The sequence below is a fragment of the Oncorhynchus clarkii genome, chromosome 5 (genome assembly GCF_045791955.1).
Source record: "Oncorhynchus clarkii lewisi isolate Uvic-CL-2024 chromosome 5, UVic_Ocla_1.0, whole genome shotgun sequence".
NCBI lineage: Eukaryota > Metazoa > Chordata > Actinopteri > Salmoniformes > Salmonidae > Oncorhynchus > Oncorhynchus clarkii.
Genome location: NC_092151.1, coordinates 30,526,277 through 30,547,708, shown reverse-complemented (window position 1 = coordinate 30,547,708; position 21,432 = coordinate 30,526,277). Strand labels below are relative to the sequence as shown.

The 21,432-nt window shown below is 44.2% G+C and overlaps 1 protein-coding gene across 1 annotated transcript in view; it reads left to right on the top strand.

Moving 5' to 3' along the window:
* The window catches only part of LOC139408645 (astrotactin-2-like), a 447,901-nt gene that overhangs the window by 249,838 nt on the left and 176,631 nt on the right, over positions 1 to 21,432 (top strand). Inside the window, exons 12-13 of the mRNA XM_071152798.1 lie at positions 20,039 to 20,205; positions 20,936 to 21,124. Of these exons, the coding sequence (XP_071008899.1) occupies positions 20,039 to 20,205; positions 20,936 to 21,124 (356 nt within the window). The remainder of the gene's footprint in view (positions 1 to 20,038; positions 20,206 to 20,935; positions 21,125 to 21,432) is intronic.

Here is a 21,432-nt window from a genome sequence, read left to right as displayed (position 1 = left end):
CACCGTAACAGAAGAATCCGACCAAGAATGGACCCAGCGACTTCGGATCCTCTCCACTCAGCCGTCGGGATCCAGGGAGCGATGCTAGGCAGACACGAGCAGGAATTGTCTGCTGCTCGACATGCCGTTGAGACCCTGGCCACCCAAGTCTCCAACCTCACAGAACAGGTTCACCATCTCCGCCTCGATCCACCGGCCACTTCCAGGGCTTTCGAATCTCCGGAGCCCAGAATCAATAACCCGCCGTGTTACTCTGGGGAGCCCACTGAATGCCGCTCGTTCCTCACCCAGTGTGATATTGTGTTTTCTCTCCAGCCCAACACTTACGCCAGGAGCACTGCTCGTGTCGCCTACGTCATATCTCTCCTTACTGGACGGGCTCGTGAGTGGGGCACGGCAATCTGGGAGGCAAGGGCTGAGTGTACTAACCAGTATCAGGACTTTAAGGAGGAGATGATACGGGTTTTTGATCGATCTGTTTTTGGGGAGGAGGCTTCCAGGGCCCTGTCTTCCCTATGTCAAGGCAATCGATCCATAACAGACTACTCTATTGAGTTTCGCACTCTTGCTGTCTCCAGTGGCTGGAACGAGCCGGCCTTGCTCGCTCGTCTTCTGGAGGGTCTCCGCGCAGAGGTAAAGGATGAGATTCTCTCCCGGGAGGTTCCTTCCAGCGTGGATTCCTTGATTGAACTCGCTATTCGCATTGAGCGACGGGTTGATCTTCGTCACCGAGCTCGTGGAAAGGAGCTCGTGCTCTCCGTCGCCCCCCTCTCCGCATCACTACCATCTTCCTCTGCCGGCTCGGGAGCTGAGCCTATGCAGCTGGGAGGTATCCGCATCTCGACTAAGGAGAGGGAACGGAGAATCACCAACCGCCTCTGTCTCTATTGCGGTTCTGCTGGTCATTTTGTCACTTCATGTCCAGTAAAAGCCAGAGCTCATCAGTAAGCGGAGGGCTACTGGTGAGCGCTACTACTCCTGTCTCTCCTTCAAGATCCTGCACTACCTTGTCGGTCCATCTACGCTGGACCGGTTCGTCAGCTTCCTGCAGTGCCTTAATAGACTCTGGGGCGGAGGGCTGTTTTATGGACGAGACCTGGGCTCGGGAACATGACATTCCTCTCAGACAGTTAAGGGAGTCCACGGCCTTGTTCGCCCTGGATGGTAGTCCTCTCCCCAGGATTCAGCGTGAGACGCTACCTTTAACCCTCACTGTTTCTGGTAATCATAGCGAAACCATTTCTTTTTTGATTTTTCGTTCACCTTTTACACCTGTTGTCTTGGGCCATCCCTGGCTAGTTTGTCATAATCCTTCCATTAATTGGTCTAGTAATTCTATCCTCTCCTGGAACGTCTCTTGTCATGTGAAATGTTTAATGTCTGCTATCCCTCCTGTTTCCTCTGTCTCTTCTTCACAGGAGGAGCCTGGTGATTTGACAGGGGTGCCGGAGGAATATCACGATCTGCGCACGGTGTTCAGTCGGTCCAGGGCCACCTCTCTTCCTCCACACCGGTCGTATGATTGTAGTATTGATCTCCTTCCGGGAACCACTCCCCCCCGGGGTAGACTATACTCTCTGTCGGCTCCCGAACGTAAGGCTCTCGAGGATTATTTGTCTGTAGCTCTTGACGCCGGTACCATAGTCCCCTCCTCCTCTCCCGCCGGAGCGGGGTTTTTTTTTGTCAAGAAGAAGGACGGGTCTCTGCGCCCCTGCATAGATTATCGAGGGCTGAATGACATAACAGTTAAGAATCGTTATCCGCTTCCTCTTATGTCTTCAGCCTTCGAGATCCTGCAGGGAGCCAGGTTTTTCACTAAGTTGGACCTTCGTAACGCTTACCATCTCGTGCGCATCAGGGAGGGGGACGAGTGGAAGACGGCGTTTAACACTCCGTTAGGGCACTTTGAATACCGGGTTCTTCCTTTCGGCCTCGCTAACGCTCCAGCTGTCTTTCAGGCATTAGTCAATGATGTCCTGAGAGACATGCTGAACATCTTTGTTTTCGTTTACCTTGACGATATCCTGATTTTTTCACCGTCACTCCAGATTCATCTTCAGCACGTTCGACGTGTCCTCCAGCGCCTTTTAGAGAATTGTCTTTTTGTGAAGGCTGAGAAGTGCACTTTTCATGCCTCCTCCGTCACATTTCTCGGTTCTGTTATTTCCGCTGAAGGCATTAAGATGGATCCCGCTAAGGTCCAAGCTGTCATTGATTGGCCCGCCCCTAAGTCACGCGTCGAGCTGCAGCGCTTTCTCGGCTTCGCGAACTTCTATCGTCGTTTCATCCGTAATTTCGGTCAGGTGGCAGCTCCTCTCACAGCCCTTACTTCTGTCAAGACGTGCTTTAAGTGGTCCGTTTCCGCCCAGGGAGCTTTTGATCTCCTCAAGAATCGTTTTACATCCGCTCCTATCCTTGTTACACCTGACGTCTCTAGACAGTTCGTTGTCGAGGTTGACGCGTCAGAGGTGGGCGTGGGAGCCATTCTTTCTCAGCGCTCCCTCTCTGACGACAAGGTCCACCCATGCGCGTATTTTTCTCATCGCCTGTCGCCGTCGGAACGTAACTATGATGTGGGAAACCGCGAACTGCTCGCCATCCGGTTAGCCCTAGGCGAATGGCGACAGTGGTTGGAGGGGGCGACCGTTCCTTTTGTCGTTTGGACTGACCATAGGAACCTTGAGTACATCCGTTCTGCCAAACGACTTAATGCGCGTCAGGCGCGTTGGGCGCTGTTTTTCGCTCGTTTCGAGTTCGTGATTTCTTATCGTCCGGGCTCTAAGAACACCAAGCCTGATGCTTTATCTCGTCTCTTCAGTTCTTCAGTAGCCTCCACTGACCCCGAGGGGATTCTCCCTGAGGGGCGTGTTGTCGGGTTGACTGTCTGGGGAATTGAGAGGCAGGTAAAGCAAGCGCTCACTCACACTCCGTCGCCGCGCGCTTGTCCTAGGAACCTTCTTTTCGTTCCCGTTCCTACTCGTCTGGCCGTTCTTCAGTGGGCTCACTCTGCCAAGTTAGCCGGCCACCCTGGCGTTCGGGGTACGCTTGCTTCCATTCGCCAGCGTTTTTGGTGGCCCACCCGGGAGCATGACACGCGTCGTTTCGTGGCTGCTTGTTCGGTCTGCGCGCAGACTAAGTCCGGTAACTCCCCTCCTGCCGGCCGTCTCAGGCCGCTTCCTATTCCCTCTCGACCGTGGTCTCACATCGCCTTAGATTTTGTCACCGGACTGCCTTCGTCAGCGGGGAAGACTGTTATTCTTACGGTTGTCGATAGGTTCTCTAAGGCGGCTCATTTCATTCCCCTTGCTAAGCTTCCTTCTGCTAAAGAGACGGCACAAATCATCATCGAGAATGTTTTCAGAATTCATGGCCTTCCGTCAGACGTCGTTTCGGACAGAGGTCCGCAATTCACGTCTCAATTTTGGAGGGAGTTTTGCCGTTTGATTGGGGCTTCCGTCAGTCTCTCTTCCGGCTTTCACCCCCAGTCTAACGGTCAAGCAGAACGGGCCAATCAGACTATTGGTCGCATCTTACGCAGTCTTTCTTTTCGCAACCCTGCGTCTTGGTCAGAACAGCTCCCCTGGGCAGAATACGCCCACAACTCGCTTCCTTCGTCTGCGACCGGGCTATCTCCTTTTCAGAGTAGCCTCGGGTACCAGCCTCCGCTGTTCTCATCTCAGTTCGCCGAGTCCAGCGTCCCCTCCGCTCAGGCTTTTGTCCAACGTTGCGAGCGCACCTGGAAGAGGGTCAGGTCTGCACTTTGCCGTTATAGGACGCAGACTGTGAGGGCTGCTAATAAGCGTAGAACTAAGAGTCCTAGATATTGTCGCGGTCAGAGAGTTTGGCTCTCCACTCAGAACCTTCCCCTTAAGACGGCTTCTCGCAAGTTGACCCCGCGGTTCATTGGTCCGTTCCGTATTTCTCGGGTCATTAATCCTGTCGCAGTTCGACTTCTTCTTCCGCGATACCTTCGTCGCGTCCACCCGGTCTTCCATGTCTCCTGTATTAAGCCCGTTCTTCGCGCCCCCGCTCGTCTTCCCCCCCCCCCCCCATCCTTGTCGAGGGCGCACCCATCTACAGGGTCCGCAGGATTTTGGACATGCGTCCTCGGGGCCGTGGTCACCAGTACCTCGTTGATTGGGAGGGGTACGGTCCTGAGGAGAGGAGTTGGGTTCCCTCTCGGGACGTGCTGGACCGTGCGCTGATCGAGGATTTCCTCCGTTGCCGCCAGGTTTCCTCCTCGAGTGCGCCAGGAGGCGCTCGGTGAGTGGGGGGGTACTGTCATGTATTGTCATGTTGTGTCTTTCTGTCCTTTCCTTTCACCCTGTCTCCCTCTGCTGGTCGTATTAGGTTACCTTTTCTCCCCCGCTTTCCCCCAGCTGTTCCTTGTCTCCTCTTGACTACCTCGTCACCCCTTCTCCCACCTGTTCCCCTTTTCCCTCTGATTAGGTCCCTATATCTCTCTCTGTTTCTGCTCCTGTCTTTGTCGGATTCTTGTTTGTTGTGTTTCATGCCTGAGCCAGACTATCGTCATGTTTGCTGTAACCTTGTCCTGTCCTGTCGGAATCTGCCGGTCTATCTGAGCCTACCTATGTTTGGTTATTAAAGAAGCTCTGTTTAAGTTAGTTCGCTTTTGGGTCCTCATTCACTCACCGTAACAGTCTTGCCCATGAGGGTACAACACTCATGTAGAACATTGAGCACAGCTTTATTTCAGGTATTAGATACGCGGGGTTGTATCCAAATCATTGCATTTCCATAATGTTTCAAACGTTTATCTCTTTAGAGGGATAGGTAGAGTCACTGCATACAACTCAGCTCTTACTCCATACATGGTTACCATGACAATCTGAGATGTTCTCGGAACCATATACTGTATCATAAAATATGCCATGCTTGAGAAAAAGGCATCTTTAGTCACCAGGACTTATAAATGGTGATGTAGTGCTTGCTCTTTGTTAGTTTTTTTTTATCATCAAAGGTGAGATTTTTCACGAGTGCATTAGATAAAACCCCATGACCTAAGCTCCTGTGGCTGAAACCTGAAGTTCATAAATATGTAGTAATAAATAGGGCAAGAGTTATCTGCTTTAACAATGAAAAATAACTGTGAAAAATATTAGTTAGCACTAGCGTCCACTAAGTAGTGTTATTAATTGAAAGTCACGTTTAAAAAAAAAATGAATCTCTGGATATACAAGGTAAATGCCAAAATAAAGGAAACACCGACATACATTGTCTTAATAGGGTGTTGGTCCACCACGAGCCAGAACAGTTTCAATGCACCTTGGCATAGATTCTACAAATGTCTGGAACTTTTTCCCACAAGAAATTCAATAATTTGGTTTTGTTCATGGTGGTGGAAAATGCTGTCTCAGGAGCCACTCCAGAATCTCCCATAAGTTTTCAATTGGGTTGTGATCTGGTTAACTGAGATGATCATGGCATGTGGCTTATATATTTTTCATGCGCATCAAACCAGCAAACCACCACTCGTACCATATGGGGGCATTGTCATAGCCGTGGTAGCCAAAATAATGTCCTACCCAGCATTTTTATAAGCATAATGTAATTTGAATTGCTTAATTAACTCAGGAACCACACCTATGTGGAAGCATCTAATTTCAATATACTTTGTATCCCTCATTTACTCAGGTTTTACCATTATTTTGGCAGTTACCTTGACATCTTAACCATATGGCTCAAATACTTCATGTTTATTGTTGTGGAACGGAATGTGCACTATGTATAGGTACATCCATTGAGTTATGATGGTGCTGTAAGTTATCTCTTGGCTACGTGTTCTTTTCTGAAACATATACTCCCTCCCATGTGTTATTTTTCTTCTATCATCTTTTCAATGTAATCACTCTTTCCCCCATTTACTGCTTTTCATTCAAACATTCAAAGTGAGATGTGAGCTACGTGTCAACTCTACTAAGAAAGACATTGCTCTCAATGTGTGATGATCCCTTCAGAAGCTAGGCTAGCTTTTCATTTCATATGTTGTTTCTTACCTTAAGGTTAACATTGAATTATGGCTTTTATGGATATTTTTTCCATCTTTTATGGAATGAAACTATAGCACTTTTTCCAAAGAGGAAAGACGCAAGACAGAGAGACAAATGTCAGCTAGCACATCAGAGAGAACAGAAGGAGGTATTATTTTGACATAATTTGTCTTATGCCATATGGTTTTTATCAATATCATGACAAATGTAGCATTGATTAAGAGGTATGATATTACCATCAGAGGGGAGAAGAACATTTGAATAAAAGTCAAGGAAAATAGTTTTGATTGACAACGAAGGAAGCACATTTTGTAGGTGACTTAGCAAAGTGAGATGCAATATGGTGCTCAATCAAGCTATGTAATTAGTGTTTAAATACAGTAGGCATTTATTGACTAATTCTACTATATTGTTATTGTATTCATAGGTACTTTTAACAACCCATAACACAACATTTTAAGACATCATTGGGAGTCCTTGTCATCTCCATATTACTTAGGAAATTGCTACAAAGAGATGAGTACTCTGCTAAAGCAATCATATTTTGACTCTTTTTGTGAAAACGAATCCTTTTAAGTGTGCACTCCACCTCTCTGTCTAAGATGTTATTACTGAGAGAGTGGATGAGAAGCAGATATATAAACCTCTTAAACTGGCCAATTTGAAGGGTTCAGGGTGGGAAATGCTATAGTAGGTGGCTTTGGAAGACACACAAAATAATAACCATAACAGGGGAAGTGGTGGAAGGGCAGGAGAAGAGGACGTTGCGATCAGATGAGCCTGTTTCATTTAACACAATGAACCACGCTAGAACTCTATGCCATTGTCTAAATTGTCTTACATTTCTGCTACTTCTACTGTCAATGATTCAAATACCCTGCAACAGGCCACTTTTGTGTCTAAAAGAGAATTATAACAATGCCTGTTACAGTATTATGATCTTTCCCTGGTCTCTTTATATTTGCAATTAACATTCATGCCAAGCAAACAGTTATCAGTCTTTTGCTTAAAAATCACTTACCAATGTGCAACTCTATTTCTGTCTGTCCGGCTTTGGTTCCTTCAATAGCCTTTGAGTGCTTTGTCTACAATACATCAAGTTGTTTTTCAATGGTGCTCAGTATACATAATATTGTCTGATGACAAATGATTGTGATTTTCTACATTCATACATTTTTTTTAGCAGACACTCTTATCGAGAGCGAGTGAGTGGATACATTTTCCTACTTTTTTCCATACTGATCCCCTGTGGGAATCAAATGCACAACCCTGCTCACCAACTGAGCCACACGGGACCGTTTCCTTAAGTATTTCTCCAGTGGTTATGGTATTTCAGTTTACTAAACCCACAGCAGCTATGCACCATTAGCACTGTCATGTAACGAGGCCTCACAGGTTTCAATGCTCTTTGCTCTTTATTTATTGACATGCTTTCATTTCCTCAAAGCACTGGCTTGACATATCACTGGTTCTGTTTTGATACGATTACTGACTGCCATTAAGACCCACATGGTTTATCGACAACCTTGTATATGACACAACACACTGGTGTCAACCTGACTCCTCAGAAAGAGGAAATAGCTCAAATGTCCAAAAACCAGCATGTTTGATTGCATTGCACTTTTAGTGTGATGACACAACCCAATGTTTTGTCATGGTTTCAGTTCAACTTTTTTGAGTTGTGTATTTAGTGTAGCCTATATTCTTATCACACAAAAGCGAACTGCAGACATGAGGGAAACTGTCTCCATGCCAATTGAATCCAATATGCCTTCATTCAAAGGAATTAACATGTACTGTATCAGAGTAATGGCAAAAGCTAATCTTGTCTGGTGTATATTTCCCTGCACTCCAAGGATAATTATCAAGTATTCCTGCAGTACATCTGAAATATATTATGAAATAAAAGAGAACAAGCGATAGACTAAAAGCGTATTAATTAACAGACTATCGACTGAGGTGCAATAAACTAGTTCTAGCTTTGGGTTGATAAGGATGAATCTGGTTCCCATATGTGAAATTCTAATTAATTTCCTTGCATAATTCAGATCTCATTTGGAACGTTGCTGAATGGCCGCTGTTCCACCTCGCTAATTTGTTGCTAGCTTGTTAATTAAATTATTCAGTCCATATTCAGGCAAGTTGGCTATGTGATCTCAATGCCTCTCTGCCCATGGCCCTGTGCACTTTTTAAAGCATCAGTTAGAGTCAACTTGGTTGCTATTGTTATACATGAAAAGGTAGCATGTTGTTGTCAAACTGTTTGCCTTTTCTTTATTCCTGTTTGGAGGAGTGGTTTTTGAGAACTGCAGTTTATTCCTCCAAAGTGAGTGATAACTTAACCGATTCACACATAATCTTGAACATTGCCTCCTGTATTGTGCCTCATCCTGATATATGGATTGATATTAAACTGCTCTATAACAGAGCCATCTTGGTCCTGCTCAATATGTTCCTGTCTTCGTTTGGACAGCAATGAGTTTGATAGAGATGCATGTTGTGTCTTAATAGGAATTAAATGTCTTGTCTGTCATAGATTATGAATCAAATAAATCCTTGTTTAGTACCAACAGATCTTAAACATAATTTAATGATTGTTATCCCCAACAAAGCTGATTGGTCCCCTTAAAAGATAACTAACCGTTTGAGCTTCAATTGTAAATCGATTCTAAGCATGCCCTTTAAGGCTCTGAAAAGGTGGCAGTCATTTTGATGATTAAAAAATAACAACTCAATTTGTTGAAAGGTTACGGTGGCCGTTTCAGCTGCTGCTCACGCTGGAAGCTAATTATCCTCCTACTCTCTAGGAAGTAGGCTGCTATTTGGTTGCTGCTATTTGGTTGCTGCTATTTGGTTGCTGCTATTTGGTTGCTGCTATTTGGTTGCTGCTATTTGGTTGCTGCTTTTTGTTGGCACCAACACAAGGTACCAGTGATCAAACGCAATCACTAGATAGAACAATTAATAGAATAGTTATACAATCCACGTGTTCCCAGCAATAATGATATGTTTTTCATTTGTCGATTTCCGTGTATTTTTTTCCGTTCCAGATTGGGCCTTATTATGCAATAAACGTGCATCTGTTTGTGTGTGTGTGTGAGTGTGTGTGTGTGTCTGTGTGTGTATGCGTGTGCGCACTTGTACGAGTGCTTTCATATTGGCAGGCATGTGTGTATATGTGTGTGTGTGAATGATTATGTATGCATTTGATAAATAATCAATTTTCATCATATAATCATCATGCTCCATACCCCAGTAGGGTGCTGCCATGGCAGGTATCTACTCTGATAGCATAGAGGGATGAGGATTAAAATTACAAAAATGGGTCATCCCATGTCATTTCAGCAAGCCATGACACCCACCATCTCAGTGTCACGTTGTTTTTTCTCTGTGTTGGTTGGGGCGGGATAGTGACTAGGGTGGGTCATCTACGGTTTTTGTATGTCTATGTTGGCCTGATATGGTTCCCAATCAGAGACTGCTGTTTATCGTTGTCTCTGATTGGGGGTCATATTTAGGTAGCCATTTCCCTAATTGGTATTCGTGGGATCTTGTCTACATTTAGTTGCCTGAGTGCACAACAGTAGCAGCACGTTTCGGTCGGTCGGTCGGTTTATTAAAATGATGTGGAACTCTACTCACGCTGCGCCTTGGTCTCATCATTACAATGAATGTGACACTCAGATTGTTCTGAAATTGTTTCTGCAGTTAGAAACATAAAATATTAGCATTCCTTTAACATCGTTTTGTCTAAATATAATTAGATCTCTGAGAAATTAAGCTAATTGACTGCGCCCAATTTGGTCTTTAAAAAAAAAGTGTATTTATATAATGTCCAATAAATATAGAACCTAAAATCAGATTTGTACCAAACCCCTGCAAAATCCACCCCAAAAGTATCAGTATCAGTGTCTGACAAGTAAACTGTGCAAAAAAAGGAAAGTACTCTCACTGTCAACTGCGTTTATTTTCAGAAAACTTAACTTGTGTAAATATTTGTATGAACATAACAAGATTCAACAACTGAGACATAAACTGAACAAGTTCCACAGATATGTCACTAACAGAAATGGAATAATGTGTCCCTAAACAAAGAGGGGGTCAAAATCAAAAGTAACAGTCAGTATCTGGTGTGGCCACTGCACCAGATGTGCCAGTTCTTGATGTGAAATGTTACCCCACTCTTCCACCAAAGCACCTGCAAGTTCCATGACATTTCTGTGGAGAATGGCCTTAGCCCTCACTCTCCGATCCAACAGATCCCAGAAGTGCTCAATGGGATTGAGATCCGGGCTCTTCGCTGTCCATGGCAGAACACTGACATTCCTGTCTTGCAAGAAATCACGCACAGAACGAGCAGTATGGCTGGTGGCATTGTCATGCTGGAGGGTCATGTCAGGATGAGCCTGCAGGAAGGGTACCACATGAGAAGGATGTCTTCCCTATAACGCACAGCGTTGAGATTGCCTACAATGACAACAAGCTCAGTCCGATGATGCTGTGACACACCGCCCCAGACCATGACGGACCCTCCACCTCCAAATCGATCCCGCTCCAGAATACAGGTCTCGGTGTAACGCCCATTCGATCGACGATAAACGCAAATCCAACCATAACCCCTGTTGAGACAAAACCACGACTCGTCAGTTCTATCCTTTATCCATATGACCAGGTTCTGACCACAAGATAGTGATGTTCCTGCTCATTTTTTAAGAATACCCCCTCAATATTAAAGGGATAGTTCACCCAAATTACAAAATTGCATATTGGTTTCCATACTCTGTAAGGAGTTTATGGACAAGGTGTGAGAGCAACCCATGCTTTGGTTTTGTTTACCTGGTCACTGTTTCAAATGTTAACTTTGTAGCATTTGTGGCACAAATCCAATGCATGTCAATGGTACCTACACTAAATGATCAAAAGTGCTTTTTGAAAATTACTCCTCAAACATCTCAATTCAAAATCAGGGGCATTAACATGGACTTGGTCCGCTCCTTTGCTGCTATAACAGCCTTCACTCTTCTGGGAAGGCTTTCTGCTAGATGTTGTAACATTGCTGCGAGAACTTGCTTCCATTCAGCCACAGGAGCATTAGTGAGGTCAGGCACTGATGTTGGGCGATTAGGCCTGGCTTGCAGATGGCTTTCCAATTCATCCCAAAAGTATTCGATGGGGTTGACGTCGGGGCTCTGTGCAGGCCAGTCAAGTTCTTCCACACTGATCTCGACAAACCATTTCTGTATGGACCTCGCTTTGTGCACAGAGGCATTGTCATGCTGAAACAGGGAAGGGTCTTCCCCAAACTGTTGCCACAAAGTTAGAAGCACAGAATTGTCTACAATGTAATTGTATGCTGTAGCTTTAAGATTTCCCTTCACTGGAACAAAGGGGCCTAGCCCAAACTAAGGGTCTTAACCCAAACCATGAAAAACAGCCCCAGACCATTATTCCTCCTCCACCAAACTTTACAGTTGGCACTATGCATTGGGGCAGGTAGCGTTCTCCTTGCATCTACTAAACCCAGATTCGTCCATCAGACTGACAGATGGTCCAAACCTGGTAGTATCAGGATGTAAGCTGGAACACAAACCTAACAACTTCATTTATTTGAACAGGGGAATAAAACATCACCAAATTCACTGAGAATACATTACATAGGATGAAGAAACAATACTTCGAGCCAGAGATCCATACTACTTGTCTGACATAGAGAATTCATTCTATATACTGGTTGTTGTGGTGGGATTGGAGTGGGGTGGTGTGGGTGGCTGTTGACCATTTCTTTGGACTAACTCATGTTTAGAAAGAGTGGTACAAATCAGATGTTAGGTACTGTATTTGGATGTTAGGTACTGTATTTATTGAATATTATGTGAATCCTATATACTAAAATGGCCAATTTGGGGGCAATAAGTTACCTTAATTTCTCTTAGATCAAATTATATTTCTACAAAATAATGTTGCAGGAATGCTAATCTCATCTGTTTCTAACAATATAAAAAAAAATCAGAATAATCTGAGATGGTGGGTGTCAAAATCCTCTTTCTTGTTCTTTTTGAGGTGGAACGACCCAAATGAAATGTTTATTTTTCCTGGTCTGTCTGTGAAGACAGAGTCCGCTGTGAATGAAATATAAATGAAGCAGGACTAATAAGATTGTGTTTCCCAAACTACCCCACATGGAGCCCCGGGGCATATGTTTGGACCAGCGGGCAATCTTATTAAAAGTTTCCACAGACTCTGCTCCCTCTCTCTCTTCCCTCCACCATCAGCATTCAAACTGACTTCCAAAAACTCCCTAGCACAGTGTTGATTTGCAAAGAGGATGGACGCCAGCATTGATGTGAGTAATGCTGTCCCTCACAGCTCATTGAAATGCAGATACAACTATATCAAAGGCCTGGAGAGCTGTGTTCAACCTGTGATGTCAAAACCTAAAAGAGAGGGAAGGAGGAAAGATAGAAAGTATCACGGCCATCTTGTTCAATTTCCTCCCATCCTGAGTCTGGACTTTGGATCATAAATCTCCAGCTAGGAGGCTGTTAGTTACCCCGCCACTCGTTTGTACTTCCAGGAAATGGAAATGGTATTCTATTAATTGGTATTCTGAATTAAGCTGGTGGCGAAAGCTCCCTGCCTGTGCCTACATGATTAATGCAAATATGTGCCAACGATTAAAACTTCCCTTGCACAGCATGCCTCAGCGGTCAGAGTTGTGGTGGTATTTTCTCTTTGACTCTTTTAGGTCTGCTTTACAACACCCCATGTCAGAAAGGAGTGAGACATACAATGGTATTGCCTGCCACGCTTGGGCTTGAATTCCATTAAGTGACTAATTTCCTTACCCTGTCTCAAACTCAGAAGACCTATTTAATGCATTATGGAAATATATTTCCCATGAAGTCTATGTTTTGAAGTCACAGCTCATGTTTTTTCTTTGCCTTTGTTTCCTGTAAGCGAGAGAAATGTGGGTTCTCGTTCGAATTGCTGTATATAGGAAGATTACTGGAAGCATATGCTTGTAAAGCGAGCAAGGGACTCAACTTGTTCTCTACAGCAGGCCTACACAAAACCGTTCTGCAAATATATGTGTGAATTGAATAGTCCTGCACCAATGCCCCCCCCCCCCCCACCTCGCTCACTCAATGCACAGATAATCTGAGAGATACAAATAGTATGTGGAACCATCGCTGTAACTGCATTTCCATCACTACATGTTTAGCTGATGTTGCACATAAACACACCATAGAATAATGTTCCGTAAATGTAGTGCTGTTCTGTCACAGTTTAAGGCTGAGTTAAGGCAGACTTTTCCCCTTCTGACAGACAGGCATGAGAACTAGCCTGCCTGGGGGTGTGAGTCGGTAGAGTGCCAACCCTGACACAGTCAAAGACTAAGCTAACCTTTAAATTGGCATGGTTTGCCCCAAGGAAGCACGCATTGATCTGTGCTGAAGTGCACACACCTCCACACTTTTGATGTGCTCAATAGTCTTGCTGGGGAGACCAGGAGAAGTTCACGTGACTCTGTCAACTCTGTGGTTGTGTTGGTAAATCTTCGACGGTTACAGCTGAACTATTCATCCGAAAGCTAAGAGGCTCAGTTAGTTCTGCTGCATTCATTGTAGCTACAGATACAGTGTCCATCTTCTTAATGGGTGTAGTCAAGAGAAGAGCAGATGGCATAATTTTATCAGCACATCACTCTGTTCACTTTTCCCTTTGGGACATCTTTGGGAATGTTGTTTGGGATGCAGTATGGCAATGATGCGTCATTGATTTCAGACCCATCTTATACTTTTATTCAGGCTGTCAAATTGAAAATATTTTTGGGAAATAATAGATAATATAATAGAAATAATAGAATAATAAGTCTTGGTTCGCTAGTTATGCATTGCTAAGCACTTTCCCCATTATATAACACCCCATTAGAATGTGGAGCACACTTTGAAGGTCAATAATTAAAAAATTTGTTCTGAGCAAGAAGCAAAAACTGTGTTCTGTTGCCCCTACTTAGTATGATATTGAAGAGACGTCTGGGGGAAAACATTGCCTCTTACCCCTGCCCATGAGCTCTGCCTTTTTCTTTATCCCCCTTATCACTGCTTGCCCCCACGGTCCTGCGTTCTGGAAAGATGCACATCACAACTTTTCCTGCCCCACTGAACAGCTCTGCTCATTAATCAACATTTCAATGGGTTGTGATTTCCTGCAAATGCCTTTTCATAATTCACACCTCATTTCGCTCACACTGGTGGTTAAGCGGGGGGATCGAGCCTTGTCATTTATAGTACGGGGGGAACCCTATTTAGGGGACACACATGGCACACCACAGAGACGGTCTGCGTGAAGTGTTTACATTAAGTCCTCTCCATGTCACTGAGGCTGGAATTAAATCAAACCCGCACTGTCTTAAAATAGCATTGGTCCTGATTCAAGAAAATGTGTTTGAAACAAAAAATAACTAGTATTTTGACCCAGAGTTTTTGGTAACCTGCAAGTCTTGATCAAATTCCACCAAAATTCATGCTCCAAGGCAAACATATTTTTATTCTGGGTGATGTCCTTAATATTAACTCAGGTCATGGATCTCCCTGGGCTCAAAGGGCAGGGATAAGGCTTTAGACCGACTTTTATTAAAGTTTTTCATGTTGAAGTGTATTGTCTGAGTCGATCATTGTGCTGTATAGTGGTCATGACTCCATCGGCCATGACAAAAGGCTTATTATTTTGCTTGGCTTAGTAGTGGAGTCCTCCAAAAACACACATTTTCAAACTATTTTTAATAAAATAAGATACTGCATTATCACCACAGGACTTTCTATTATCCTGAATATCTGTATTTTGAAAAAGGAAGGCCACACACATCAGTTAACCTCCCTGATCCCTGAAATGAAAAAAGGATGCATCGCAATAGCATGTAAACACATTGATTAATCAAGGGTCGCCACGCAGTGGGAATGACAATTGAATCAGTGCTTTTGTTTGATATCATAATCACAGTATAATCAAGGAGTCAAGGCAGATCTTTCATCCCCTGCTGGGCTGTGTTTTATGTGTTCACTGATAATATCGTGTCAGGGTAAAAAAAAAAAAGAGAAGCAATTCAATTTGGCTCAGTCACAGCCCGACTGCACATTAAAGCGATAGAAAAAGTATTAAATCCAGTGACTTTATTCCCAACTGGCAGAGCAGTGCTGGGTTAGATATCCTGCGAAAGATTGCTGTTTCAATTTCATTCCCCTCTAATAGTTTAATGAATGCGGGAGCAACATTATTGTACTTAGAACCCTGATATTATCTCCTATCTGTTGGGACTCGATGAAGATGGAGGTAGAATAACAAAGCATCCTTTATTGAATTGAGCTCCAGCCACAATTTCTCCCTTCTTGTCCTATAGTCCTCTGTTCTGCGGGTGTGTGTGTGCACTCGTGTCTTTCTGCGTGCGTGCGCCCGTGTGTGTGTGTGTGTTTGTGTGTGTGTGTGTGTGTGTGTGTGTGTGTGTGTGTGTGTGTGTGTGTGTGTGGCATTGCTACTTGACCATCTGGCATTACACATGGACAGTTGTGGACAAATCCAAATAATATTTAATTCCAGGAAAAGGCTTAGCAGTTTTTGAGAAACCTGACGACACCAAGAGATTAAATATACCAAAACAAGACAGTACAGTCTAAATCCCTGTAGTCATCACTGCCTTTGGTTGACATCGTTCCTTAGCTAAACACAGCTGTGTCATTTCACTATGAAATGAAGCATTGGAGAAATTAAAATAGACAACATAACAGCTGGAAGAGACTTCACGTCTCTCTGAGGGGATCGTCTGTCTTCTGTTTTTTTGCCACTCTTGGCACTCTCCTATGGATTTCCATACATCTCTTTCACCTCCAAATCAGATCAAGATGTCAAATAAATACACATTTTGATGTCTATCATCAGACAATATGATTGACCCTGTTAGTACCCTTACAATAAAGAAGCGTGTGTCCTGTATTGTTCTCAAAGTATATTCTACCTGGTTCAGTACATCGCCATTCATTATCAACCCACTAGTTTTCTTCTGTATTTCCTCTATCATGCTCTATCATTGCTAATTCCCTGGTGTTTCCACCAAGCTCCTTTCTCACCATATGGTATACGGTGACACATGGGGGTCAACGACAGCTATCACCTTCCTGACTATTACTTCATAGAGTATGCCGGGTGCTAAGATGTATCTTCAAAAATAAAGCATTTTAATGTGTCTGTCATCCTAGGCCCCAGTCATTAAGAAAAAAGATCTTAGTAAATTGCACAGAGCCTGATTAAAACTTGGGGTGTTGAAAGGTGATGAGAAAAAAATGAATGGCTTACTGTCACGTGATGTGGTGTATTGGGCCTCGGAGGCGTGTGTGTGTGTTCTCTAAGTTCCCATATTTATCCCCTTTGGGCTCATGATAGATCAGGATATAGCGCTGTGCCGTTATTTATGGAGCAGCCATTGGGCGTTTACTGTTGCCGTTTAGGAATACTGGGTAATTGTTTTGCCATGTTTTATTTGTTTTCTTAAACTGCCTCATTTTATTTGTTTTCTTAATCTGCCTCATCGACACCATGTCTATTGCCCATACTCCAACGCTGATCAATATCGCAGCCTGACAGGCTCGTATAACAGCACTTCTAAGGCTCTCCAGTGTGAGTGAGTCAGCTCTCCCTCTACCCTCTTCTATCCTCCCCTCCCACACTTCTCCTCCTCCTCACACTCCCTCTTCTCCTCCATCTCTTTCTACACCATCTGAGTCCTTCATTTCTTGCCCCCCCCCCCTTCTCCACTCTGCATCGCCATACAGTACACGGGAGTCACAGATGAGACCCAGTATCGATTAGCTGAGCAGCAGTGCACTGGTGCGTGTAATCCTCCATAGGAATGTTATGGACGGAACTTTGATAAGATAAGGTCTGATTGTATCCCTATAGAACCTGTAGTGAAGTTGAGGTGCTTTTAGATCTTAGTGAGGAGCAATAAGATCCTGGTGGCATGGAAATGATAGATTCTGATCAGACCCATGTGCCAATAAGAAGATGAAGGAGCCTGCATGATGTTATGAGCAATATATTACTGTATAGACGCCATAACGACAAATTCTAACAGTCAAGATCCAGAATGATACTGTGGATGACAGACACCCATGGGAGCAGTACAGTATTGATTGGTTTAGCTGCATTGGACTGTGGTATGTGTGTGTGTGATGTCACAGGGTTAATGTTAGCCATAGCCTGATACAGTATGAACTCATTGCCCTAGCACACCAGGATTCAGTGCACTTTTCCAACAAACCCTGAGGATGTGTTTATCAGCCTTGGATCTTATCAGTCTACAGTCTTCTTATCACAGGAACACACCATAGCTACTCTATCTGCAATACAGTTATACTGCGACACTAAATGTCTCTTTAGCATGGCCTTATTGCAGATAGCTGTGAGCAATCATCACAAGGCTTTCGACATAAAAGGGGCTTTGAGAAAGATTAAGCACACTTCCTGAAATAGGTAGTTTAAAAATATCTCACTCCCTGAAATTGACCAATTTCAATGAGATACATGCCATTTTAAGGCTCTATATTAAACTCTACACTGCTCTATACTAAAACCATACAATATGTAAAATGCCTCTTTTTATCAGAACTGGCCATATAGCCTAGGCCTATGGTATCTCCTCACATGTTCAGTCTTTCCGCCACTTAGCAGCCATGAGATGTCAGTGAAAGGGTGATGTCACACTCTGAATGCTATCCCACAATTCCCAGGGGTGACACTCCACTCTGGCCTCCCAGACATCTAGCCATCCATCAGGATCAAATGATCTGTCAGCTGGTATTATGTTTGACATCAACATCACTCTGCTGTTATTATGGCTGCCCATCATCCAAATAAGATAAACCCCAGATATGCCCCAACAACAATAACAGCCGCCACTACAATCGCAGAGCAGAGATGTTACTGGGTTGTTTAGATTTTCATCAAATAAGAGGTATTTGCGGTGTTTGCATGCACTAATACAAATGTCCATGCATATTCAGTGTGTTTTTTAAGATTTGAAAATGGTTTTATTTGTGATTGTGTACAGTAGGTGTTGCATCAGATTTGGTTTTGGATTACATAAAAGGATGGTGTCAAAATCACATAAGATAGCAGACAACCTATTGTTCTGTCCCTTTTTGTTGTGTAATCACACCATGAATGTAGGCCTACACTAAACAGGTGCAATTGGCGGCGGGTTAAAACATGCAGGAAATGACTGCTACATTTAGGACAAACCTACTTCCGAAAGCTTGTCAGCAGTTGGATTGTGCAGTCATCTAATTACTAAAATGTCAGAGACTGTCTGGTAGTACCGCTGCGTGATAGCAGCACTGTCAGGTTATCGCAGCACTAACTCCCTAAACTCTGCTCCAGCAGAGCTTTCAAATCACTCCACTAATCTGGAGTAAACACACACCATATAGGCCTCAAGTCATTTTAAATAAGTCACTTTTTATCAGGCCAATTTGGGGGGATTATATCTAAGTACTACCGTTTGCTGATTTGAATGGTATTTTGAAGTGCTGTATGCACTTATGCTGCATACTTGTGCTTTATGCAATATTCCTTATCCAAGTGAGAGTCTCTATAATTGACTTGCAGTTTATCCATGTGGTTGAAATTAATTTGGAGAGCTCTGTTCTGATTGCTTTCCCTGATTAGCCAATCAACACTTCATCAAATCCCCACTGACTCTTGAGGGGAACCCTGGGAGATGGAGTTCTTCATCACTTTCCTAATTTTTGTTAATTAAAGCAGACCATCTCGCTGTCTGTCTCCTAGTAATTGCTGGGTCCTGATCTGAATAGATACACTACATGACCAAAAGTATGTGGACACCTGCTCGTCGAACATCTCATTCCAAAATCATGGACATTAATATGCAGGTGGTCCCTTCTCTGCTGCTACAATAGCCCCCACTCTTCTGGGAAGGCTTTCCAATAGATGCTGGAGCATTTCTGCAGGGACTTGCTTCCATTCAGCCATGAGCATTAGTGAGGTCGGGCACTGATGTTGGGCGATTAGGCCTGGCTCGCAGTCGGCATTCCAATTGATCCCAAAGGTGTTTGATGGGGTTGAGGTCATGGCTCTGTGCAGGCGTTAAGATTTCCCTTCACTGGAACTAAGGGGCCCGAACCATGAAAAACAGCGCCAGAACATTAGTCCTTCTCCACCAAACTTTACAGTTGGCACTATTCATTGGGGCAGGTAGAATTTATCTGGCATCCGCCAAGCCCAGATTTGTCCGTCAGACTGCCAGATGGTGAAGCGTGATTCATCACTGCAGAGAACACATTTCCACTGCCCCAGAGTCCAATGGTGGTGAGCTTTACACCATTCCAGCCGATGCTTGGCATTGCTCATGGGGATCTTAGGCTTGTGTCTGGCTGCTCAGCCATGGAAACCCATTTCATGAAGCTACCGATGAGCAGATATTGTGCTGGCGTTGCTTCCAGAGGCAGTTTGGAACTCGAGAGTGATTATTGCAACCGAGGACAGACAATTTTTACACGCTACGTGCTTCAGCACTTGGGGTCCCGTTCTGTGAGCTTGTGTTGACTACCACTTTGCGACTGAGCCGTTGTTGCTTCTAGACATTTCCACTTCACAATAACAGCACTTTCAGTTGACCAGGGCAGCTTTAGCAGGGCAGAAATGTGATGAACTGACTTGTTGGAAAGGTGGCATCCTATGACGGTGCCACGTTGAAAGTCACTGAGCTCTTCAGTAAGGCCATTCTACTGTCAATGTTTGATTATGGAGATTGCACGGCTCTGTCCTCAATTTTATACACCAGTCAGCAAAGGGTGTTGCTGAAATAGCCAAATCCACTAATTTGAAGGGGTGTTCACATACTTTTATTTATACAGTTTATGTTGACCCCTCTCTCTCCCTCCCTCCCTCTCTCTCTGTCTCTCTCTCTCTCTCTGTTTCTCTCCCTCTCCTGTGCATCTCTCTTGCCTCTCCAGTGTCCTGACGGGCTGCGGCCGATGAAGGATGGCTCGGGTTGCTATGACTACTCAAAGGGCACGGACTGCACGGACGGCTTCAATGGGGGCTGTGAGCAGCTGTGTCTCCAACAGCTGGTGCCCCTACTAGACAACCCCAGCTCCAGCAACATCCTCATGTTCTGTGGGTGAGTCAGCCAGTGGCAGGAAACATACAGCATCAGGGAAGAAGCCCCTTTAATGTCTTCTTTCCTGGGCAACCTGGGTCCAACAATATGTTCTGTGGGTGAGAATTAGGCCATTGTTGACAACACAAATAGAGCATAAGAGCAGCTCTTTGCAATAGGTTGTCTAAATCAGCTGCTATTGAACTCTAAGATGGTAGAAAGACAGCTAAAGCCTTTCACCAAAATGGATGGGCAAAAAATACTGTTAGAAACAACTGTGAGAGTGATCCTCATTTATACATGTCAACTGTGAGATTGATTCTCATGTTCACCTCTTAATTGGCAGTTTATGAATGTTCTACAGTATAGAACGTTGATATGGAATTCTACTGTAGGCTACTTCACAAGTCTGCCAGTGTGTCTATGTTGGTTTCATTAGTATTAAATGTGTGCTTTGTAGTTCACAGCCATTTCTGAAGTAGACAATGCTGAATGTGCAAATCCAACCACAGTTTTCCTTTAACGCAGACAAGTCTGGGATTAAATGTTTGATGTGCTTACACACTTTCATTTGAAATATTAGACAGCTAACAATACATACTTCTGCAATCTATTAGTTTTTTGAGCTCGGTACACGTTCTCTACTGGGAAATGAGGATATTGTGTGTGTGCGTTAGTAGAGTCTATAATACTAATGTCTCTGCCTCTGCATGATGTGCTTGTTACACATAAACCCCCCTCCCCAACCCAGGTGTGTGCAGGAGTACAAGCTGGGGGCAGACGGTCGCTCCTGTCTCCTCCAGACAGAGAACTGTGAGGGGCCAAAGTGCCAGAGGCAGGACATTCGTTTCAATGACACCCTGTTTGGGGAGATGCTGCACGGCTACAACAACAAGAGCCAGCAAGTCAACCTGGGACAGGTCTTCCAGATGACCTTCCGGTAAGTTCTCCCCCAAAGGAGAATATGTCATCCTTATTACTGTTGTGTACCTGTGGTACCTTCACAGGGGATGTTATCCAAGCCATATCACTTTGTGACATCTGGCTTTGGCTTGTCGCTTTTAGGATACAGCTAGGTGGCAGGAGCTTTCCCAAAAATGTTGTGGCACCTGTAGTGGTATTGGGCTGACTCTTGGTGGCATGTTGCTTTGACTATTTCGACCTGTACTTTACACCACTGGGTTTTTAGACAGGGTGGCATGACAGAGATAACGAATTAGGCTAAAGCAGAAACAGGCTGGTGCCCAG